This window comes from Lolium rigidum, chromosome 2, assembly GCF_022539505.1.
Source record: "Lolium rigidum isolate FL_2022 chromosome 2, APGP_CSIRO_Lrig_0.1, whole genome shotgun sequence".
NCBI lineage: Eukaryota > Viridiplantae > Streptophyta > Magnoliopsida > Poales > Poaceae > Lolium > Lolium rigidum.
In genome coordinates, this window is record NC_061509.1 from 180189741 (window position 1) to 180214507 (window position 24767).

Consider the following 24767-nt stretch of genomic DNA (forward strand, 5'->3'; position numbering starts at 1 on the left):
GCACGAGCACCCCATCACCACCACGGCGGCGTCACGGCACCAGCGTCGCCGGTGAGCAGCACATCACCGCGCAACCTCCTGGCCGTGCGGGCGAACGCGACGGGGGAGAACGAAGAAGGAGACGAAGAACAGATCGAGCCGGAGGATCTGATGCGCCGTCGTGAGGCGGTCCAGATCCGCCGCATCTTGATGGCGTGTAACTCACACGTTCGTTGGGAACCCCAAGAGGAAGGTATGATGCGCACAGCAGCAAGTTTTCCCTCAGAAAGAAACCAAGGTTTATTGAAACAGGAGGAGCCAAGAAGCACGTTGAAGGTTGATGGCGGCGGGATGTAGTGCGGCGCAACACCAGGGATTCCGGCGCCAACGTGGAACCTGCACAACACAACCAAAGTACTTTGCCCCAACGAAACAAGTGAGGTTGTCAATCTCACCGGCTTGCTGTAACAAAGGATTAACCGTATTGTGTGGAAGATGATTGTTTGCAGAGAAAATAGTAAAACAAGTATTGCAAGCAGATTTGTATTTCAAGTATTAAAAGAATGGACCGGGGTCCACAGTTCACTAGAGGTGTCTCTCCCATAAGATAAAAGCATGTTGGGTGAACTAATTACGGTCGGGCAATTGACAAATAGAGAGAGCATAACAATGCACATACATGTCATGATAAGTACGAGTGAGATTTAATTGGGCATTACGACAAAGTACATAGACCGCCATCCAACTCGCATCTATGCCTAAAAAGTCCACCTTCGAGGTTATCGTCCGAACCCCCTCCGGTATTAAGTTGCTAAGCAACAGACAATTGCATTAAGTATGGTGCGTAATGTAATCAACAACTACATCCTCGGACATAGCGCCAATGTTTTATCCCTAGTGGCAACAAGACACAGCACAACCTTAGAACTTTCCGTCACACTGTCCCAGGTGTCAATGCAGGCATGAACCCACTATCGAGCATAAATACTCCCTCTTGGAGTTAAGAGCAAAAACTTGGCCAGAGCCTCTACTAATAACGGAGAGCATGCAATATCATAAACAACACATATGCAATAACTTGATAATTAACATAACATGGTATTCTCTATCCATCGGATCCCGACAAACACAACATAGAGTATTACAGATAGATGATCTTGATCGTGTTAGGCAGCTCACAAGATCCAACAATGAAGCACAATGAGGAGAAGACAACCATCTAGCTACTGCTATGGACCCATAGTCCAGGGGTGAACTACTCACTCATCACTCCGGAGGCGACCATGGCGGTTTAGAGTCCTCCGGGAGATGAATCCCCTCTCCGGCGAGGGTGCCGGAGGAGATCTCCGTAATCCCCCGAGATGGGATTGGCGGCGGCGGCGTCTCCGGAAGGTTTTCCGTATCGTGGTTTTTCGCATCGGGGGTTTCGCGACGAAGGCTTTAAGTAGGCGGAAGGGCGAGTCGGAGGGCTGACGAGGGGCCCACACCACAGGGCGGCGCGGGCCCCTCCTTGGCCGCGCCGCCTTGTGGTTTGGCCACCTCGTGGCCCCACTTCGTATGCTCTTCGGTCTTTTGGAAGGTTCGTGGCAAAATAGGACCCTGGGTCTTCGTTTCGTCCAATTCCGAGAATATTTCGTTACTAGGATTTCTGAAACCAAAAACAGCAGAAAACGAAGAATCGGCACTTCGGCATCTTGTTAATAGGTTAGTTCCGGAAAATGCACGAATATGACATAAAGTGTGCATAAAACATGTAGGTATCATCAATAATATGGCATAGAACATAAGAAATTATCGATACGTCGGAGACGTATCAAGCATCCCCAAGCTTAGTTACGCTCGTCCCGAGCAGGTAAAACGATAACAAAGATAATTTCTGAAGTGACATGCCATCATAACCTTGATCATACTATTTGTAAACATATGTAGTGAATGCAGCGATCAAAACAATGGTAATGACATGAGTAAACAACTGAATCATAAAGCAAAGACTTTTCATGAATAGTACTTCAAGACAAACATCAATAAGTCTTGCATAAGAGTTAACTCATAAAGCAATAAATCAAAGTAAAGGTATTGAAGCAACACAAAGGAAGATTAAGTTTCAGCGGTTGCTTTCAACTTGTAACATGTATATCTCATGGATAATTGTCAACATAGAGTAATATAACAAGTGCGATATGCAAGTATGTAGGAATCAATGCACAGTTCACACAAGTGTTTGCTTCTTGAGGTGGAGAGAGATAGGTGAACTGACTCAACATAAAAGTAAAGAGAATGGTCCTTCAAAGAGGAAAGCATCGATTGCTATATTTGTGCTAGAGCTTTTATTTTGAAAACATGAAACAATTTTGTCAACGGTAGTAATAAAGCATATGAGTCTATTCTATTATATACTAAAAGCAAAATAAAGATGTTTTTCGAGGCACCAGGTTAATCCACATATGCTTAAAAAATATAAGCCGATGATTTTAGTTTTAACGTCTAAGATTTAAAGATAAAAATTGTCACGCAGAGTAATATATGTGTAGAAAAGAAAACTTGTGGCATGTTTGTCACGCCTTACATCTTGTAATGAGGCACGGTTCAAACTTTCTATCTCATCAATAAATTAGAGCTGACCGAGTCATTACCATATAAAAATAAGGCGTGTGGTGCATAGACTGTTTGCAATGAAAAAAAGAAGAAGTCCATACGTAATACGTTCACTATGATGTACCTGGCAATTGGCAAGCGAAAGTCTAAACTTTTTTTTTACAACAACCAAAGTCTAAACTTAATAATTTGTTCTGTTATATACTAAATCAGTGCGGGAGATTATAATACAAACAACATGTTACTCCACATAATATGATTTATTGTGATAGTTAGATCTAGAATCTACAGCTAAAATTTAACAAAAAAAAATCATGTAACGTGTTTAACAAATCTATTAGTCATGTAACGTGTTTAACACACTTTATGTGCATCCGCTAGAAAAATTTGCACGCTAGCTACCCTGACGGTTGAAATCGCAGAAAAACACAAGAAGTATTTTGACGCTATTCCCTAAAATACTAGGACTGTATAAAGAGTTGTCTTCCTAAAAAAACAACCATGGCCGGCACATGTATTTTGAGCGAATAATAACACAATCTTGCTAGAACGGGGTGGCACTTGCTGGCCAACAAGCTCTTCCGATTACCACTGGAAAAACTAATAACAAATGATTTTTCTTAGTATTTAAGTAGTTTGTAAAATTTCATTTTTTTTGAAAATTTATAAAATTGTTTGGAAAATCTCGGGTGGTATTATGGTGGATATTTTTGTTATTTGGGGAAACTATTAATACCAATGGGTGTATGTATTATTTATCAACCAATAAAAAAAATCGCCTGAGCAGCAGGTAACATTGCTAACTCATTGAGTGATTTATTACGAATTTGTAAAGAAAAAATAACGACTACTACTCTGCGTAGAAATGCAAAAAAGTTGCAACCTACGGTAGCGAGCATATGAAAATTGATCTAAAAAGTATCCTAACTGTGGTTACCGAGAAAATAGTCATAGAAAAAAAAATCAAATTATACCCATCCCTAAACCATCTTATATTTATCTATTAGTGGAGTAAATGGATAAAACAATGTATATATAAGATAAAAATAGGTAGTCCCTCCTATCCATATTAGTGGTAGACAACTAATATAGATCAGGGGAGTAGTACTTACTTAGATACTCTAAAGATGATGCCCTCGCACTTGCGAGGGCCATTGTGCTAGTTATGTAAATTATATCTTACAAGTTGCAAGTCTCATGCATAGTATACTAATAGTGCCTGCACCTTGTCCTAATTAGCTTGGACTACCGGATCTTTGCAATGCACATGTTTTAACCAAGTGTCACAATGGGGTACCTCCATGCCGCCTGTACAAAGGTCTAAGGAGAAAGCTCGCATTTTGGATTTCTCGCTTTTGATTATTCTGAACTTAGACATCCATACCGGGACAACATGGACAACAGATAATAGACTCCTCTTTAATGCATAAGCATGTGGCAACAATTATTATTCTCATATGAGATTGAGGATATATGTCCAAAACTGAAACTTCCACCATGAATCATGGCTTTAGTTAGCGGCCCAATGTTCTTCTCTAACAATATGCATGCTCCAACCATAAAGGTGGTAGATCTCTCTTACTTCAGACAAGACGGACATGCATAGCAACTCACATAATATTCAACAAAGAATAGTTGATGGCGTCCCCAGAAGCATGGTTATCGCACAACAAGCAACTTAATCTATACCTAATAATAAAGGAGCTAAGGTTTCTGCCAAAAAATTTCGTCAACGCTTTTTATTGGACCGTTTTGCCCTCCCACCAAATCGCATAATACATCAAAGTGCCATGTACCGGTTCGTTTTGTTCTTCTTTCCTGTTTTCGTCGCCCGTCGTTGTTTTGTCCGTTGCGCGCGTCGTGCGTCCTTTATTTTCCTACGACTCCTGATTTCATCCGCCAAGCAATCAATCTGGTAATTAATCCGGGAACCATCGTGACTTGAGATAGAAGGCGTGACTTGAGATAGAAGGCGTGACTTGAGATAGAAGTTTTGGGGCACGTCCCAGCTATCGTGCCGAGTTTGCACTTGAGCCCGCAAACGATACGATAGCCTCGCTCGTGCCTCTTCCTTCCTTGCCTATAAAAAGGAGGTTCCCTGTCCGCTGATTTGTAGGAGGTGGCAGATCGTGCAGCAACTATTTTCGGCGTTTACCCCGGCATCAGATTCGTTTGGAGCTCGACGGGCGGCTATGCTTTCTGGGTTATTCCTGAGCTCAATGGGCAAAGAAGGACGAAGGAGCTTCAGGGCAAGGCAGGGCAGGGAAGAAAGGAGTAGTTTTGTGCGGCTCCTACTCGAGGTTCACGGCAGGCGAGAGCACGCGCAGGACCAGCGGCCAAAGGCCACGGCGTCCCTGCGGCCCTGCCTTGCCGTGTCTGTTACCACTGCCGAGCTCGGGCATGGTGAGAGGGGGGCGGCGCTGCGCGGCGGAGATATACCCGCAGAGTTCCAGTAGGCCCAGATGTTGCCTTTGCCGACACAGGCTTGTGACCACGAACGCGGTGCTCGAGAAGATCTTGCCGCCGCGTCCGACTGCCAGTTCGCTCGCTGTAGAAGTATTGCGAGGCTGCAGTCATCCCAGATTTGATGCTTTTCGAGCCATGGAGCTATAGTGGCGGGTGACTTTGAAGCAGGGGATCCGGGGATCTTCGGGCAGAGCCGGGCGGCAACATCACATCGCATCGGGCTTCCATGCCCGACAACTAAAAGGTAGCGTCCGCGGACGCCTCAAGCAAAGGAAAAATACAGTCAACTCTGGCATCCATGAAAACATTGTGGTTCTCGAATTCTCGCCAAGGCATACCTGTCGAGTAACACTACATCTACGGGCAAATTCCTACGGGATGCCTCTTACGGACAGACGTGGAACCACACAATTTGTTCACTGCCCGAGAATCACGGATGGAAAAATCAACAGAACCAACCGGTTACTTGCACGTCCCTCCATAGAAGTTTTCCGTAAGAGTTATCCCGTAAGTCTAGCTTTATTGATACCTGTCTGCCCGTCAGCACCTTCAAGCAAAGGCAGGAGGAGTTTGAGTGGTGCCTCCGTGCTGGTCACGATGGTCAGAGAGCCGCCGCCAGCAAACAGCAGGGTGCTGTTGGGATCACAACGATGGAGCGAAGTCTTCGCCATCAAATTAACCTTGTTGCTATTGGGTTTTATAGATTGTACTTACATGAATCACTCTTGAGGAGTACCGCGAGACGGCAAGGAACCGATTAATTAGGATGACCGGGACAAAGGGAAGTCTATACGGCTGTGAGTTGGCATTACAAGGACTTAGATTCAAACACATATGCTTGTTACACATATGCTTATTCTGTAGTGTATGTTAAAAAAAATCTCGATTAAAAAAATTCTCAATTGGTTATAATCCTTCAGCATCGGTTCACCTCGGATTGACCACTTCAGAATTTAAAAAAAAATGACCACCTTGGTAGAAGATGGCATAGAGGAAAAGTTTCATCGAGATGATTCGTTTAAGTATTCCAGTTTTACTCTCCCGGTGCAACGCACGGGCACTTTTGCTAGTCTATACCTAATAATAAAGGGAGTAGCGTTTCCGTGGTTTCGTCCGTACAGTTTCTGCTAAATTTTTCGTCAACGCTTTTTTTTGACCGTTTTGCCCTCCCACAAAATCGCATAATACTGCTAAATGCCATTGTACCGGTTCGTTTCGTTGGTTTATTTCGTTTTTTTTTTCTTTTAGCTCCTCTAGCCGAGAGCAGGCAGAGAACTGTTGTGGCCCACGCCGCGGCGCTCCTCCTACGCGCCACCCGCCGTCGGAAAGCCTCCACCGTCCGCCAGGGACACTCCGGCCATGCCCCCGCCGCCAGAGACACTTCTGCGCGCCTCCCGCTGCCGGCCGGGCGCTCGCCAACCGCCAGCGCCCCTCCGGCCAGCCTGCTGCTGCCAGAGCCCCCCTGCGAGCCTCCCGCCGCCGGGCAGGCCCTTGAAGACCGCCGTCGTACAGGCCCCCGCCGCTAGCACCCCTCCCTCGACCTTGCTGCTCCATAGACGTTTCCCCGGGATCAAGATCGCAACGGGGAAGAGGGCGATTGGAGTCGGCAGCCTTTTTCGCGGGGGGAGGGGGCAGCCTTGATGGAGGAGCGAGGTTGCCGTGAGGGAGGGAGGGGTGGAGATTGCAAGGATGGAAGCGCCGGCGGGCGGAGGGTGGCGCCCCAGACGTCCTCCCGTGCGTCGTCTCTGTCGTGCGCCGTTCCAGGCCCCGATCTCCGACAGAGAGAGAGGGCGGCTCTGCATCGATCTCCAGGCTGAGCGCCTCCCTCGATATATCAGCAGGTGAGGGAGTGGGGACGGCCAGAATGGAAGTGCCGGAGGTTGGGGAGAAGTCCATGAGGGAAGGTCTAGAGGAGGACCACCAGGTAGCCGAGCGAGGAAGGCTGCGCGTGGGTGCTACTCCGTAAAAGAATGAGGAGCAGAACAACGAGGACTTGGCCAGACTACTTTTTCTTCGGATTCAGAATGAGAAAGATTAGTAGCTAGCTCGTGGTGCTAGCTGCCCTGTATCGGTGGCTTAATTTCAATGCACTATTTTTTATGTTGTCGAATTAAAATGCACATCAACATTTTTTTATTAGAAATTTGAACTATGTAAATCTAACAATTTGAATTAACTGGTGCTCAAATTTATATTCAAATTCATATTTTTAATAAGTAGCTTTTGATATAGGACAATAAATAAATGTTGAGTTTACTATTTGGGAAATCGGCAAATAGGAATTATTTGATAGGTGTATTGTCCAACACCCAAATTGTCTGACGGTATCTCAAATGGATAAACACTTGAAGATACCCTAGCGAGCAGAAAACATAGATGCCTCTTGGATATGGAATTTTTTTTACTTCTTTTCATCCATCTATCATCGAGATGATTATGAAGGATGAATATGGGTTTGAAAAGTGGTAAGACCATTTCCTTAACAACTTGCTAGAGAGGTTATACAAGTAGTAGATACTGCAATACTCTGATAGCTAACAATCGACTGCTACAAAACAAGGACAGTCGGCAACATCGGTGGATGTGTTTTGCTCACACTCACAAACGCACCTCGAGATTTTTATACTGGAAAATCAACATTGGCGTGCTAGACCACGGATTTTTCATCCAGGAAAATCATCATCCGAACCGTGCAGACATACATTGATTAACACAAGCAAAAGGTTAAGAGCAGAATCATGGGTAGCCCCTAATCTCCCTCAGAGATAAGTGTATCTTTGGTTTTTTGGATGACGGGGTAGTGTCGGGTGAGTGATAATTTATCGAAACAAGTCGTGTTTTGGCTCATGGGAAAACATTTAAGTGAAATTCACTTTGACTCAAGAACTCTCAAGTCATTCAGAATCGATATGGGTTTTATATGTATGAAGAGGTATCTATTTGATTTAACGCGATGCCGTAGCAACGCACGGGTTTTGTCCTAGTAAGAGATAAAGTGCATAAGTACATATTCAATATCACAATAGTTTTTAAGCTATTTGTCCCATGAGCTATATATTGCAAAGGTGAATGATGGAATTTTAAAGGTAGCACTCAAGCAATTTACTTTGGAATGGCGGGTAAATACCATGTAGTAGGTAGGTATGGTGGACACAAATGGCATAGTGGTTGGCTCAAGTATTTTGGATGCATGAGAAGTATTCCCTCTCGATACAAGGTTTAGGCTAGCAAGGTTATTTGAAACAAACACAAGGATGAACGGTGCAGCAAAACTCACATAAAAGACATATTGTAAACATTATAAGACTCTACACCGTCTTCCTTGTTGTTCAAAACTCAATACTATATATTATCTAGACTCTAGAGAAACCAAATATGCAAACCAAATTAGCAAGCTCTAAGTATTTCTTTATTAATGGGTGCAAAGTATATGATGCAAGAGCTTAATCATGAGCACAACAATTGCCAAGTATCAAATTATCCAAGACATTTTAGAATTACTACATGTAGCATTTTCCAATTCCAACCATATAACAATTTAACGAAGAAGAAACTTCGCCATGAATACTATGAGTAAAGCCTAAGGACATATTTGTCCATATGCTACAGCGGAGCGTGTCTCTCTCCCACAAAGTGAATGCTAGGATCCATTTTATTCAAACAAAACAAAAAACAAAAACGAACCGACGCTCCAAGCAAAGTGCATAAGATGTGACGGAATAAAAATATAGTTTCAGGGGAGGAACCTGATAATGTTGTCGATGAAGAAGGGGATGCCTTGGGCATCCCCAAGCTTAGACGCTTGAGTCTTCTTATAATATGCAGGGGTGAACCACCGGGGCATCCCCAAGCTTAGAGCTTTCACTCTCCTTGATCATATTGCATCATACTCCTCTCTTGATCCTTGAAAACTTCCTCCACACCAAACACGAAACAACTCATTAGAGGGTTAGTGCATAATAAAAATTCACATGTTCAGAGGTGACACAATCATTCTTAACACTTCTGGACATTACATAAAGCTACTGAACATTAATGGATCAAAGAAATTCATCCAACATAGCGAAAGAGGCAATGCGAAATAAAAAGCAGAATCTGTCAAAACAGAACAGTCCGTAAAGATGGATTTTATTAGGACACCAGACTTGCTCAAATGAAAATGCTCAAATTGAATGAAAGTTGCGTACATATCTGAGGATCATGCACGTAAATTGGCTTAATTTTCTGAGCTACCTACAGGGAGGTAGACCCAGATTTGTGACAGCAAAGAAATCTGGAACTGCGCAGTAATCCAAATCTAGTACTTACTTTACTATCAAAGACTTTACTTGGCACAACAAAACATAAAACTAAGATAAGGAGAGGTTGCTACAGTATTAAACAACTTTCAAGACACAAATATAAAATAAAAATACTGTAATAAAAACATGGGTTGTCTCCCATAAGCGTTTTTCTTTAACGCCTTTCAGCTAGGCGCAGAAAGTGTAACTCAAGTATTATCGCAGGGTGGTGCACCTACAGCGGGGTTTGGAGTTTTCTCAACCATGCATAATATATTGGATACATAAGTTTCAGCGTCTCCCTTTTCATTAGTCTTGGGCTTGCTACTCTCATCAAACAAATTTTCAGGAACAAGCCAAGCATAGTTATTTTCTAGTGCATCATTCATAGCTAGGAGTTTACATGGTATTGGTGCTTTGATCTCCCCACCATCATTAGCATTATTAGTGTACCTTATTCTATCCATGTCCATTTTTTCAAAGAGACCAACAAAATTAGTATGAGAACCAAGCATATTAAATTTAGCAAAGACCTTTCTAGCCTCTCTTGCTAGACCACCAAATTCTCTAAGAAGGGTTTCTAAAACAAAATCTTTCTTTTCCTCCTCTTCCAAATCACCAAGTGTAAGAAACATGTGTTGGATTATAGGATTGAGATTAATAAATTTAGTTTCCAACATGCGAACTAAAGCAGCAGCAGCAATTTCATAAGTAGGAGCAAGTTCTACCAAGTGTCTATCTTCAAAATCTTCAACGGTACTAACATGGGTGAAAAATTCTTCTATATTGTTCCTCCCAATTATAGACCCTTGTCCTACCGGTATGTTTTTTGTGGTAAAATTAAAAGGAAACATGATGAATCAAGTAAAGTAAATGCAAGTAACTAATTTTTTGTGTTTTTGATATAGAGTGCAAGACAGTAAATAAAGTAAAACTAGCAACTAATTTTTTTTGTGTTTTGATATAAGTGCAGCAAACAAAGTAGTAAATAAAATAAAGCAAGACAAAAACAAAGTAAAGAGATTGAGAAGTGGAGACTCCCCTTGCGGCGTGTCTTGATCTCCCCGGCAACGGCGCCGGAAAAAGAGCTTGATGGCGTGTAACTCACACGTTCGTTGGGAACCCCAAGAGGAAGGTATGATGCGCACAACAGCAAGTTTTCCCTCGAAAGAAACCAAGGTTTATCGAACCGGGAGGAGCCAAGAAGCACGTTGAAGGTTGATGGCGGCGGGATGTAGTGTGGCGCAACACCGGGGATTCCGGCGCCAACGTGGAACCTGCACAACACAACCAAAGTACTTTGCCCCAACGAAACGAGTGAGGTTGTCAATCTCACCGGCTTGCTGTAACAAAGGATTAACCGTATTATGTGGAAGATGATTGTTTGCGAGAGAAAATAGTAAAACAAGTATTGCAGCAGATTTGTATTTCGGTATTAAAAGAATGGACCGGGGTCCACAGTTCACTAGAGGTGTCTCTCCCATAAGATAAAAGCATGTTGGGTGAACAAATTACGGTCGGGCAATTGACAAATAGAGAGAGCATAACAATGCACATACATGTCATGATAAGTACGAGTGAGATTTAATTGGGCATTACGACAAAGTACATAGACCGCCATCCAATTGCATCTATGCCTAAAAAGTCCACCTTCGGGTTATCGTCCGAACCCCTCCAATATTAAGTTGCTAAGCAACGAGACAATTGTATTAAGTATGGTGCGTAATGTAATCAACAACTACATCCTCGGACATAGCGCCAATGTTTTATCCCTAGTGGCAACAGACACGGCACAACCTTAGAACTTTCCGTCCATTGTCCCGGTGTCAATGCGAGGCATGAACCCACTATCGAGCATAAATACTCCCTCTTGGAGTTAAGAGCAAAAACTTGGCCGAGCCTCTACTAATAACGGAGAGCATGCAAGATCATAAACAACACATATGCAATAACTTGATAATTAACATAACATGGTATTCTCTATCCATCGGATCCCGACAAACACAACATAGAGTATTACGGATAGATGATCTTGATCATGTTAGGCAGCTCACAAGATCCAACAATGAAGCACAATGAGGAGAAGACAACCATCTAGCTACTGCTATGGACCCATAGTCCGGGGGTGAACTACTCACTCATCACTCCGAAGGCGACCATGGCGGTGTAGAGTCCTCCGGGAGATGAATCCCCTCTCCGGCGAGGGTGCCGGAGGAGATCTCCGAATCCCCCGAGATGGGATTGGCGGCGGCGGCGTCTCCGGAAGGTTTTCCGTATCGTGGTTTTTCGCATCGGGGTTTCGCGACGAAGGCTTTAAGTGGGCGGAAGGGCGAGTCGGAGGGCTGACGAGGGGCCCACACCACAGGGCGGCGCGGGCCCCTCCTTGGCCGCGCCGCCTTGTGGTTTGGCCACCTCGTGGCCCCACTTCGTATGCTCTTCGGTCTTCTGGAAGGTTCGTGGAAAAATAGGACCCTGGGTCTTCGTTTCGTCCAATTCCGAGAACATTTCGTTACTAGGATTTACGAAACCAAAAACAGCGAGAACAACGACAGCGGCACTTCGGCATCTTGTTAATAGGTTAGTTCCAGAAAATGCACGAATATGACATAAAGTGTGCATAAAACATGTAGGTATCATCAATAATATGGCATAGAACATAAGAAATTATCGATACGTCGGAGACGTATCACATCTCATCGCCGGAGTCGGTCGGAGGCGACCGGAGTATTTCAGTGAAGGCGGCGGCGACCACGGCATCGCCAGAGAGTCAAGGAGGGGGTTAGGGTTTCTGCGCGAGAAGGGAGGAGAGGACGAGTGGGCCGACCGAGCCCAAAGGGTGGCTCGGGTTCGACCTAACCCGTTGGGCCACCACGACGTGTGGGGCCCAAGGGCATTTTGGTCATTTCACAAAATCACTTAAATACAGAAACTTTGAAATTTCATAAGAAATGCTTAAAAGCTCTAAAAAATAATAAAAAATATGAAAATAGATCAGCATAAAATTCTCTATCATAATAAAATACAAAAGTGAATTTTTGAAGACAACTAAGAATAAGTCTTCATTTGATGATTTAAATAATCATTTAAATCACACATATAATTTTCAATAATAAAAATAAGTCCATTAATGCATTTGGACTTTAAAAACACCTTGACAACATTTCAAGGTTGTATTTTACTTTAAATAAAGTATCCCCAAATTATTCTTAGTATTAACCTCTTACATGAAATAATAACGACATCGGAAGGGGGGAACAAACCCTAAAAGTGGAACCATGCATAATTGCTTCTTTAACCATTGCCCTTATCGGACAATGATGCTATTTTTCAGAACCAGAGGACAAGGGTCAGTCCACACCATCCAAGCGCAAAACTTTGCGGTGTTCGAGCAAGTTCATCACTTGCTCATGTCATTTGAGTATCTTTATCAAATTACTTGCAAAGTACTATGATTATCACTATTGCATAAAAACCAAAACCACTATTTTCATAACTATGAATATGACTATGTGGTTGGCAATGGAACCATGGATTGTGTTGATATGGTGGAGGTTCCATTGCAAGGGTTAATATCCATCTAGGATTAACAACAAATGTCGTCCAGTGATTCTTGTGCCGTAATACCCGTGTTAACCATAAGATCCGGAGTGGGACGGAGTAGTCAAAAGTGTTTCCACCTCTCGTTCATCAACGGATGCGCTTTACCGTAGACACTTGTCGCTCGAAGAACAAGCGGTTGGCTGGGGAAGCCTTAAGTCCCCACGGTATTGCGGTCTATGATGGGTTGCAGCTACCGGCGAAGGAGTTTGGTTAACGAGTCCCAAACTGTTGTCGTGGTCGGGGTCCACCCGTGAGTGGGAATAATGGGACCGGCGAGGACCCAGGGTCGGGGTATGCAACAAAGGGTGGGTGTTCGAGGTAGCGGAGGAACATGATTGGCTAGACCTTATACCGGGCCTCACGCCATAGGAAGTGTGAACAGGAAAGCTGCCCGGTTGGCACCAAGGTTAAGATCTCTTATGGGTAAAGCAACACACCTCGCGAGTGTAAAGAGCCGTGACTGTCACTCCCTGTTCGGGATATGGAAGCTGCGAACGCGGCCGGAAAGGAGCTCCATGAAGTTCTAGTAAACCGGTGAAGGCCGACGGACATAGCTCTTTGAAATAAAAGCAATCTCTTGAAGAAATGTTTATCAAAACCTGCATTGGTATTAGACTTTACTGGTCTAATATCGTAGTTAGTGCATTAAACACCTCTTATCTATAATGAACTTGTTGAGTACGCTCGTACTCATCCCACTCTTAAATCCCTTGCTTAGATTGTCTGAATCGTCTGGAGGAGGACTACGACAACCCTGAAGGAGCCGAGATCATCGGCTATGAAGAACCAGACCTCTCTGGAGGTATTGAAGGCGTAGACTACCTCATAGTCTACGGAATCGGGGAGGCTTCCGGAGGAGATCAAGCCTAGAAGCACCGAGTAGTAGTATTAGCCGAGCAGTGCGAACTCTTAGTACTTAGCTGCTCGAGGAAATAAATGTATAACTTAATGAAACTTCTATATTGTAAGTTAAGTTGGGTTCGCCTCGAACCCAGGAGTATCCCTCTTAGGACCCAAGAGGAGCTCCGAGACGATATGTATATTATGTTTGTAATAATAAATGAATGAGTTATGGACCTGCTATGTTCTGTTGTACTACTCTGAGGGATGTAATATTTGCGGAATGGTACTTCGTGAATGTTATATCAACGACTGGCATACTACAACATGCAGTGGTATGCAGGGTCACCACAGCCTTCAAAGCTTTGAGTCCATGGGCTTCTTGCTTTCCTGTGGACCTAAGGTACTTATTCGACATGCCTGGTAGGCATACCTATGTCACTATGTGCACACGACCTACCACAATGTTCTTAGTTGCACTTGCACCCATAAATGTGTTAGTTCACCTAAGACACTACCTTCTGCTGCCTTATGCCAGCGTTTCAATCTTCTCCTCGGTTCCACGACTATTCCTTTTAAACCGGGCATCACCTCTACCTACATCCGTTCCTACCTTGTCATTTCATCGTTACCATTTCTCCTAGTACTAGTGTGATCTCTTTTTTTTCTCAAAAAGGAGACTAACCCTAGCCTCTGCATCGTTGATGAGGTAATGAAAGAGGGATGCTTCATGGATTGACCGATGATGACACTTGTGTCCTCTGTGACCAAGAATATGAATACATCTTGTACCTATTAACGGAATGTTCTTTCTTCCAACTGATATGGCATGATGTGTCCAGATCAGCATCCACATGTGTATGGCAACGACACATGAAGACTTTAAAATTAGTTTGATGCCACATCTTCCAATGCAGAACCCTCCCTTCAAAAAAATATCAAATCTAACGTTCCACTAACTATTTGGAGGATCCGGAGATCACGCAACGATATCATTTTCCGAAACATCAAATTTATCCGGCAAGATTTTGCGCAAAACATCCTCATCGAAGCCAGGCTCTGGATGCTCGCAAGTGCCACAACACTTTGTCGGTTGCCTCTCCACGCTCGGCCTCCTGATGATGATGTTCACTAAGGGTGTGTTTGGTAGGTCGGGCCAACCCAGCAATTCCCATGTCAACCGAGAAATCTAAAATTTCGTTGTTTGTTAGCCCGGTTCTCCCGAGTGGGCAGTGCCCACCTCGCCCCGAAAAGGCCTCTCAGCCCTGCCCGGTAGAGAAGCTGGAATCGAGCTTCGCACCTCGGCAGGGATGAACTCGCCCGAAAAAACACCCCCGCGCCCCACACCTGGCCCGAGTCCAACAGGGGTCGAACGCCCCCACCCTCATTTCCCCCGAAAACTGCTCTCACCGCAACCGGCTCCTACACGCCTGGACGAGCCGGCGAATTCCTCTCCGCCACGCCTGGACGCGCCGGCGAACTCCTCCGCCTGGACGCTCCATGGAGATGAAGCACCGCCAGGGAGCTCGACCAGCGACGGGTCCGCCGCCTCCACGCCTGGACGCGCCGGCGGTGACCTCCTCCGCCTGGACGAGCCACGGGAACGAAGCGACCTCCTCCACCTGGACGCGCACGCGGACGAGCGCCACCTGGACGCGCACGGGGACGAAACGCCATGGTCGTCGGCGCCCCGAACCTCGCATCGTCGGAGCTGCCTCGCGTCGTCGCAGCTCCTCTGCCTGGACGCGCACGGGGATGAGCGCCGCCTAGACGCGCACGGGGAGCTCCTCCGCCTGGACGCGCACGGGGACGAGCGCCGCCTGGACGCGCATGGGGACGAAGCAGCGCCGCGAGCTCGTCCGCGCCCCGGACCTCCCGTCGTTGGAGCTGCCTCGCCGGAGCTCCCTCACCGGAGCTCTAGGGACCCGATTGCATTTTCAGGGACCCGATTGCTTTTGTTTCTTCTTTACAGGGACCAGATCGCATTTTTATTTTCTATGCAAGGATCTGATCGCGTTTCATTTTGTATGGAGGGGTCTTTGTGTAAATTTTATATTTTCTCAGCTATTCTCACCCCACACGACCCTCCAAACAAGAGATGCACTCGGCATGTCTCTACTGGCCCGAGCCACCAAACACACACAAAAATCTGAGCCCAACTAAGCTAGAGTCAGCTTGTATGAGGAGAGATTACAATTCTCATGTGATCCGGGCTACCAAACACACCCTAAGCCTGAAAGATTAACAAATGTTAGCCTTCCATTGTTTTCTTTTTGGTTTCTCTTCTTTTAGTACTTTTTTAGCCTTGCTACACAATATACTCCCTTTTTTTAATTCTTCTATTACACAAATTCACATTAGACGGATGATTAGCAAAGTCGAACTCGTAAAAAGGACCCCACAAATTTTCTCCTTTTGCATCCACGTTCGTACAGGAAAATCCTTCGCTCAGATCCTCACTCCTCCAGCCTTCGTTCTCTTCCTTTGTCCTTTCCCTCTCCCCTAGGCCACCGTCGTGAATTCCTCCCCTGAACACACCCGGCCTCCTTCCACCGTAGCGCGCCACTTCCAAGTAATTCTTGTCTCAAAGCCGCCGTCCTCCACCTCTCCTCTACTGGACAGGCGCTGAGGCGGAAATCCACCCGGAAATGGATTGATTTCTTCTATAGGTGACGAACCCTAACTTTCTTTCTGGAATGGACACTCGGATCCACTATTTCGGTGCGGATTTGTTTGCTGCCTACTGAATTACTAGCAGTAGTTCATCTTCCATGAGAAACTGGGGTTTCAACTGAACCGCCATGCCGTGTGTTAGGTTCTGATTCTGTGTGTTTGTTGGGCAATGCACCATCGACCTGTTAAACTTAAATGTCATTTATATTAGGAAATTTCTTCATTTACCACTAAATTCGTATTTTTAGAAACCACAGTAGGTTTTAGACAAACTACATGAATTTGATCAACTCTAACTGAAGGAATCCTCCACCTCTCCTGTACTGGACATGCGTGGAGCGGAATTCTACCCAGAAATGGGTTTGTTTATTTTGTAGGTGATGAACCCTGACTTTCTGGAATGGACACTCCAATCCACCCTCTCGGTGCGGTTTTGTTTGTTGTGTAGTGGATTACTTGTAGTAGTTCATCTTCCAAGGGAAACTGTGGGTTTCAACTGAACCACCATGCGCTGTTTTAGGCCCTGATTGCGTGTGTTCCTTGGGCGCCATTGGCCTGTTAACATAAAATTCATTTGTAAATGGAAGTTTCTTCATTTATCGCTAACTTGTATTTTTGGAAATCAGTAGGTTGTAGACAAACTACTTAAATTTGATCAGCTCTACTAAGGAAAAAAGAATGATTTTGTATCGACTCCTCCATGGTCTGGAATTTGCCTGCCGTGCATTAATGCCTAGGTTTCAACAGATATTGAATTAACCTCCCAGATTTATTTGACCTTTATGCACGCATTTGTGTAGTTCACATATTTAGCCCTGCTTGAAGTCATTAAGATGCCTTTGAGATTATAAAGCTACAAAGTGACAGATCCAGCAACAATAGTAATCCTGAATGCATTGCTGGCGCTAATTTGTACTGATGACATGTATTACCTTATCTAGAATTGGTTGATGCTTGAATTTTGTATCTTCTCCAGTCCTCGCTTATGAATCTTGACATCAGAATTAGTGCATCCATTCTTGAACTCCCTTTCATATCCACCAATGTCTGGAACTCTTCTATACTAATATTAACAAATCTGCCAACGCAAATTTTGTGACCTTAAAGATTATTTTGGGATACTGACTTTAAGATTGTTTTGGAATGCTGAGTTTACTTATACCCATGTAGTTATCTCTCTGATCCCTTGATTCTAATTTCTACTGAAGGTGCACTCTCTGATACTTAGAAAATTGGATTAGACCCTGCATGACAAGAAAGTATGGGTGTGGCACCAGGAAGCAAGGCAGAGAGAAAAGCAGCATTAGATGCTGGAGCATGGATGTTCAATGTTGTGACATCTGTTGGAATAATCATGGTCAACAAGGCCTTAATGGCCACACACGGCTTTAGTTTTGGTGAGAACATGCTCAAATCTTCAACTTCCTTCACGCGTCTTATCACTCGGTATAACGTAACTATGATTATGCAGCTAGCTTATCAGATTTCTTCTACTAATGTTGTGTGTGCTATGGTTTGCTTGCGCAGCTACAACATTAACTGGGCTGCATTTTGCAACCACGACCTTGATGACATCAGTAATGAAATGGTTGGGATATATTCAGCCATCCTACCTACCATTGCCAGAACTAGTAAAATTTGTCTTCTTTGCAAATCTATCAATTGTTGGGATGAATGTTAGCTTGATGTGGAACTCTGTTGGATTTTATCAGGTGAAGGGAGTAACCAAGTTCTTTGATCAATGTTAGAATGTTAATATGTAATGTATATACTAAATTGCACATTCTGCTTTTTCAGATTGCCAAATTGTGTATTATTCCAGTTTTGTGCTTTCTAGAAATCCTTTTTGACAAAGTCCGTTACTCGAGAGATACGAAGCTCAGTATAATGCTCGTCCTAGGAGGTGTTGCTGTATGTACGGTAACTGATGTTAGTGTGAACTCTCAAGGGCTAATAGCTGCAATAGTAGCAGTATGGAGCACTGCACTACAACAGCATGTGAGTATCATGAATACTTGAATGTGTGCCTTTGTTGTGTAGATTTCCATGGAGTGCACGTCCTAATGTGATGTGTGCTTTAATTACCCTCCATTTTTCGTCGCAGTATGTTCATCACCTTCAGCGGAAGTACTCGCTTGGCTCATTCAACCTCTTGGGTCATACTGCTCCTGCTCAGGCAGCGTCATTGTTAATATTTGGTCCTTTTGTGGACTTTTGGCTGACCAACAAAAGAGTTGATACTTTTAATTATACCATGGTAGTTACGGTACGTGGTGCTTTATTCTGAATCAGTTCTCTTATGTCTTTAGAATTTTGTTGCATTCAGAAACTTATTTTTATCATTCCTAGTTATTTTAGCTTTTAATACATTTGTTCTATTGTTTGTTCCATTTGAGCTGGACATTGATGATCATCAGGGGATCAGTATAACCTGTTACTATGAGCATTTATCTGCTGGGTTTATTCCAAGAACTTTGATTTATGTGGAATGTGATACAGATAATAGACCTTAGAAGTGTCTTATGGGGTATTGATTTATGTTTTTCTGGTCTTGTATCATCTCAACTACAATCTAGTGCCTAGTACCGAAAATGTCTCTTTCAATACGCATACCCTCTGTGCATATTAATTTTTCATAATTGCTGTGAAGTCAAGAGATCATAAGGAAAAAAGCTTAAGCATATATCAACACAGATAGACCAACTTAAATCTGTAAGCTACCATGAAATGCCCTTTGAAACTTCTAGATGTCTCACTACAGTATGGCAGGTACTTCAAATACAGAAGCATGTAGGTCCAATATGTGATTGAGAATTAGCAATGAAGTTCTACTGTAGAATGCAGCATACTGTTTCATGTAGATGCTTCTTACACATATGAGGTTCTCTGGTTACTTGATATTCTATGGTATACAAATGCTATACATCGTTTGGGTTTGTAACAGTTGATATTTGTTTGACCTAAAGTATTTTTACCTGGATAAACTGGAGCTAATAAAAAATTTCCACTTGTTTTTTCAGTTCTTCATTGTATTGTCGTGCATAATTGCTGTCGGTACCAATCTAAGCCAGTTCATATGCATCGGAAGATTCACAGCTGTGTCGTTTCAAGTTCTAGGTCACATGAAGACTATTCTTGTGTTGACCCTGGGCTTTTTCTTATTCGGAAAAGAGGGACTTAATTTCCATGTCGCGGTTGGCATGACCCTGGCTGTGATTGGCATGATTTGGTATGGGAATGCGTCATCCAAACCAGGAGGTAAAGAGCGGCAGGTTTACATACCAATCAGTGAGAAAATACAGAAGCACAGCATACTGTTGTCTCAGTCTGAGCTTGGCCAGAAAGTCTAAGGACTGAGACTCAGTGAGAAAATACAGAAGCACAGCATACTGTTGTCTCAGTCTGAGCTTGGCCAGAAAGTCTAAGGACTGAGACTAGGAATGCGAAGTTGTTGAAATGTTATTAGGGTTAGTACTTATAGGAGAGTTACAACAATCAGATTTATTCTTTTCATACATATTTTTTAGATGTTTTCTTAAAATTGTAGCCATAGCAGGACGAGAGTATCTAGGCAAAATGAAATTGACTTTACTGTTCCAGCACATTGCAGCCGCCAAGTGGGAAGATGATTTTGCAATATTTCATCATGTAATTGCTGGTATTTGCTCTTCATAGTTGTATTAACACTGCTATCGAAGGATGTTATATGGTGAGGTGCCCTAAGCTTCGTAAGTGGATCGGCTAAAAGAAAAGAAAAAAAAAAGCATCGCATGCGTATTGTTGTGGATTATGAGATCTCGTTTGGTTGAGCTGAATTTGTCAACAAAGTATATTGTTACATTCCTGAATATGAGATGCCACGTGAGGAAACCCATCAGATAACTCAATTTATTCAATCTCCTGATTTATGGGCCAGATTAATGGACTATTATGTACTACCTCGGTTCGGTTTTAATCGACGCGGCCATCTACTAGCAGCATGCACGTATACTCAACAGGCCCGCGTCGATTAAATGCGTACGGAGAGATACCTCATATCTGTTCCACTTCAAAATAACATCAACATATCCCGTGTCCTACAAAACTTGCATCAGATGAGGAAGACACTAGTCTGTTTCTGAGCATCTACATCTTCACCTGTACTTTACTCTAGTAAGTGCAGGCAGGTCATTTACCAAGGTATTCAAACAAACGCATTAGTCATCAACATAACGTGCTAATGATGAAAAGTGAAACTTTCCCCCTCCGTCCCATGAAGGTTGTCTGAGGTTTTTTAAAATTTAGATGTATCAAGACACTAAATAGCATTAGGTACATCCAATTTTTTTTAACAAAACTTAACAACCTTCGTGGGACGGAGGGAGTAGTTCAAATGTCTCCAACACTGAAACAAAACACGATAAGACACAGAATAGCCTTTCGGAGAGACAGCGTTAATTGTCAAATTAAACATCCTCTCAAACTGCTTGCCATTTTCAAACAAGCCAACAAAATTCAAGTCAGTTGTTCCCTGAAACTTTAGAAAATATGCAGTTATTGCACTGCCAACATCACTGCACAGTGCTCAGAAGCTACTGCGATTACCCATGTTGGCATATCCTTGCCTTCCTGTTTTCTGTCCCAAAATGCATTTCCCAACCATTTTACAGCCTTGACTAAGTTCTGACTCACGCACACACACAGTTCCTTAGCCCCTCTTACATTTTCAACGCACTGCACTAGTCGATTACCTGAACAGGTTCAGATCGGAATGGATGAACGCCGTGTGGGATATGAATGGAACATTAGGATACACTCCTGCAAGCGCACACCTCATACACTCGAGGACCGTGAAGATCTGAATGAAGGCCAGTGTCATCCAGAAATATGCCATTGGTTTACCCTGAAAAACAATGCTCGGATTCCAGTTGCACATGGTCGCCAAAGCTTGAGAGCCAGTGTCGAGAAGAATAGCCAATATGATGTGATACCGCAGAAAGTGTGGAGACCACTTCCGTCGCACCACAAAGAAGTAGACAGTCATGAAGATCATCAGAAAGAGCCACCCAGGGACTAGTGCCATTGTGTCAATGAAGGCATAAAACAGACTAAACTGTTGCAAGTATGGATGAAGCTGGTACACAGCATCTGCGTGCGACCACATGTTGTGCAGTGGCAGAAGATAAGGTACACATGCCAGGGTCCTCCACCACCATTTTGGTTTAGAAGTTAACTCAGGGTAGCTGAATGACGATAAAGATGCTTGACAGCGAAATTGAGTTCCTGAGTGCAAGTTGCGGCTTGATGTTGATGGCTTGATGGGATTGGGGCCCTTTACAGAATCATACTTTAGGAAGGACGAAGATACGGCACGAGCGGAAATATCAACACATGCTGAAAGTAAGAAATGCATTGTAAGGTCACATATTAAAGCTTAAATTGAGTACCAACTATCCAAGAACATTTTGGCATAATACGGATTATAGCTTGATATAATTCATTCGTAAATTAATAAAGTAACAAGTAACATTAGCACATATCAAGTACTGTTCAGGAAAGTGCAAACGTTCTATTGTTTGGAAGTTGCATTCACAATAACTAACATTTGTATACTTGAACTACAACTTAAATTTCAGAATACTCATTAGAACAAAGTTATTATGAAATATTCTTCTTATAGTTTCATGATATAACGACAATCGACGTGACATGATCAGCAACCTATATATTGTCAATGCATGTACTATGTGGAATTTTCTTCACTATACTGTATGATATAACTGTACTAGGCTAGAAACTTTTCTTGCTTTCAAGTCTAATAGTTTTTTACCCAAACCGTAGGAGAAACTCCGATGGAAGGAGTTTATATAAATAATTTAAAAAGGTTATTTACAAGGGATATGTAAAAAAAAAGACTGAGGATAAGGTGTAGTGCCAATGCTACATTGACAAACTGTAAATTGTGCAAACATTGTAGTAAGCATTTGCTGTCACTAACAGATTAGTGCTCCCAAATCTATAACCCTCCTCATCTATAGAGAAACATCAACACAGGGACTATGAAGCACATTGGATATTAGGAAGTAACATAACAATAAAGCTATGGCCTGATATACTCTATCAATAACATCTAATCCGGTGAGCCTATAGGATCACACAATCCTTATTGTTCCAGAAAAACCATAGGAACTTGAAAATTAACTTAGAGCTTCCATCACAAACTTGCTACTTCTAAGAAGCGTTCAAGAGCTTCAGTAAAACCTAAATCAGAAAAAGAAACACTGCAGAATGACATTGTGCAATATCTCGAAACCTATGTTTACTCATGAAAGCCTAGAAATCTTGACCCACCAAGCGAGAGGTATAATTAATCAGTTAAGCACAATATGTCTACATCCAATCATATCCAGAGTTCCAGACAGTTATGCAATTGACAAATATAAGAGCACATTATGTTGTAGAAAAGAAAAACTCCCTTACAGAGTGCTCAGGAACTCAGAGTACAGTCACAATCTTACGCTTGAGTAAAATATACGTAAGAAAGAAATCAGTACCTCTCAAAGGGCGGATTTTCTTGTCATAAGGAAGTGCGGGCGGATGCAGTTTCAGAAAGCCTGGTTTAGAGCAAACTGATGACCTCGAAGGATAACCGTTGCGTCTCGCGGCAGGGAAACCGAATAGCTGAGAATTTGCAGCCCCAGTAGCTACTCCTTGACAGGACAGCATCGTGTGCAAAGCAGAACCTTGGACACAGTCTGCATGAATAAAAAAAAATCGTTTAGCCTAGCCTAGAGCAGTTGCAAATAATAGTAGGCAAAATCACATCTCATTGGGGTTACGAGGTAGTAGGAGAGAAACAGCGGAGGATAGCCGTAAAGCTTTAACCAGAGTATGCCCAACTAATTCAGCAAACCCTTATAACATGGAAAAAAACCAGTGGTGGACGCACGGCTAAATCTTATAGTACTGGTGGCAGTCAGGGGCCGGCGTGTTGCCGGAGGTCAGTAGGGTTTAACTAATTACTGGTGGAAAAAAGGTGTTCATACCTCAGAACCGGTGGAGGAAATCGCGGATGGGGTCGAGACGGCAGGGACGCGAGGAGGCTCAACGGGAACGGCGGTGGCGAAGCGACGCGCGTGAGAGGCGGAGGGAGGTAGTAGGGGGCGGCGGAGGGGCTGGGGGAGGCGCCGGCGGAGACGCAAAGGTAGGGCACGGCGGCAGCTCAGAGCCGCATTGGGTCGGATTGGGGGTAGGTCAGGACTCGCGACAGGAAGAGGATAGGACTCACCGGTTTCACGAAACTCCTCGGATCAGCTCCCGAATGGAGCCAGGAAAGTTGGGAACCGAGAGCCCAATTTCTCCAGGCCGGCCTGCTAAAGGCCTGAACTTCCAGCCTGGTAAACCGGGTGGGTATTGACCCGTTTTGAAGCCTGTGAGAACGGTAGGTTAATCCTGCTTGTTTTTTTTCTTGATATATCTGGGTCCCTCTCCCCGTAAAGGTATCTCTAACAGGACGACACAAATTGAACACCAAAATCGACCGACTGCATCCGTTAGTGTCAGCCCACGGATACTGAAATAGTAGCCACGCCAAGATTGTCCGTTTGCGTCGGGAGCAGCCCAATCGGGCCGACGCATTTCGTCCGGCGAGGTCGCCATGTTCTCTATTTCTAGGTAGAGAGAAAAACATCTTCACCATGGTATTTCTAGGTAGAAACGGACTTTTAAACTAGGCAGTGCAACATGTTGAAACAAATTAAACATACAAACTGCGAAAAAAATATGTCCAAACTAACTTTTAAACTAGCTACATTTTCTCTTCTTTTTCTTCATAGAGGCGCTTCCTGCTGGTCAGCTCTTCGGAAGAACTAGTGGCGGTCGACGTGTCTGACGAGCAAGTGTCCCCCTCCAACAAGTAGTTATTGGTGTCTTCGTCATCGTCGGTGAACGCATGCTACGCCGGCACCTTCGCCCTCGCCCGGGCCCTTGCCTCCTTTGCCGTCGCCGCCTCCTCGGTCGCCTCCTCCGCCTCCAGCCGTATCCATCTTGCATCTTCATCCTCTTCCTTTTCCTCCTCCTTGTATTGGCCGTCATCGGCAATGGCGTCCCCCCCCCCTCATCCTGGTCGTCGTCGGCAATAGCGTCCCCCTCCTCATCCTGGCCATTGTCGACGACGACCTCTCCCTCCTCCTCCTGACCGTCCATCGGCGGGGAGCTAGAGCCGCTAGGTGTGGCAGCTCTATCCCACCATTGGCGCCATCCCGGCGGCTTCCCCTCGCTATCGATGCCGGATGGCAAAGAAAGGTTGATCATGGCTCAGTCGTAGAGATGAATGGTGCGCGCCGGTTGGAGATT

The 24767-nt window shown here is 44.1% G+C and overlaps 2 protein-coding genes across 5 annotated transcripts; one reads left to right on the forward strand and one right to left on the reverse strand.

The window, feature by feature from the left end:
* Window positions 1–16200: 16200 nt before the first annotated feature.
* LOC124692663 (UDP-rhamnose/UDP-galactose transporter 6-like) lies at window positions 16201–20072 on the forward strand. 4 transcript variants are annotated; one of them, XM_047226081.1, is made up of 7 exons: window positions 16201–16429; window positions 17642–17830; window positions 17961–18145; window positions 18231–18431; window positions 18538–18699; window positions 19454–19729; window positions 19805–20072. In XM_047226081.1, the coding sequence occupies exons 2-7, from the start codon at window positions 17695–17697 to the stop codon at window positions 19856–19858; spliced, it is 1014 nt and encodes a 337-aa protein (XP_047082037.1). In that variant the 5' UTR covers window positions 16201–16429; window positions 17642–17694; the 3' UTR covers window positions 19859–20072. The 4 variants fall into 4 exon arrangements, with proteins under 4 accessions (XP_047082037.1, XP_047082034.1, XP_047082035.1 ...); XM_047226078.1 differs by having other exon boundaries at window positions 19454–20072; XM_047226079.1 differs by having other exon boundaries at window positions 16201–16425; window positions 19454–20072.
* Window positions 20073–20833: 761 nt separating this feature from the next.
* LOC124692664 (protein TIC 20-I, chloroplastic-like) lies at window positions 20834–23163 on the reverse strand. Its single transcript, XM_047226082.1, has 2 exons — window positions 22967–23163; window positions 20834–21806 (listed from the first exon to the last, which is right to left on the reverse strand). Exons 1-2 carry the CDS (start codon window positions 23136–23138, stop codon window positions 21160–21162), a joined length of 819 nt encoding a protein of 272 aa, XP_047082038.1. The 5' UTR covers window positions 23139–23163; the 3' UTR covers window positions 20834–21159.
* Window positions 23164–24767: the final 1604 nt, after the last annotated feature.

Excerpts from the sequence above, each read along its gene's own strand:
- LOC124692663 (XM_047226078.1), top strand. The coding sequence starts at position 17,695 with ATGGGTGTGGCACCAGGAAGCAAGGCAGAGAGAAAAGCAGCATTAGAT. Across the intron at positions 18,146-18,230 it reads ACTCTGTTGGATTTTATCAG|ATTGCCAAATTGTGTATTAT; the intron begins GTGAAGGGAGTA and ends CTGCTTTTTCAG. Across the intron at positions 18,432-18,537 it reads GCACTGCACTACAACAGCAT|TATGTTCATCACCTTCAGCG; the intron begins GTGAGTATCATG and ends TTTTCGTCGCAG.
- LOC124692664 (XM_047226082.1), bottom strand. The coding sequence starts at position 23,138 with ATGCTGTCCTGTCAAGGAGTAGCTACTGGGGCTGCAAATTCTCAGCTA. Across the intron at positions 21,807-22,966 it reads GAAAATCCGCCCTTTGAGAG|CATGTGTTGATATTTCCGCT; the intron begins GTACTGATTTCT and ends TCTTACTTTCAG.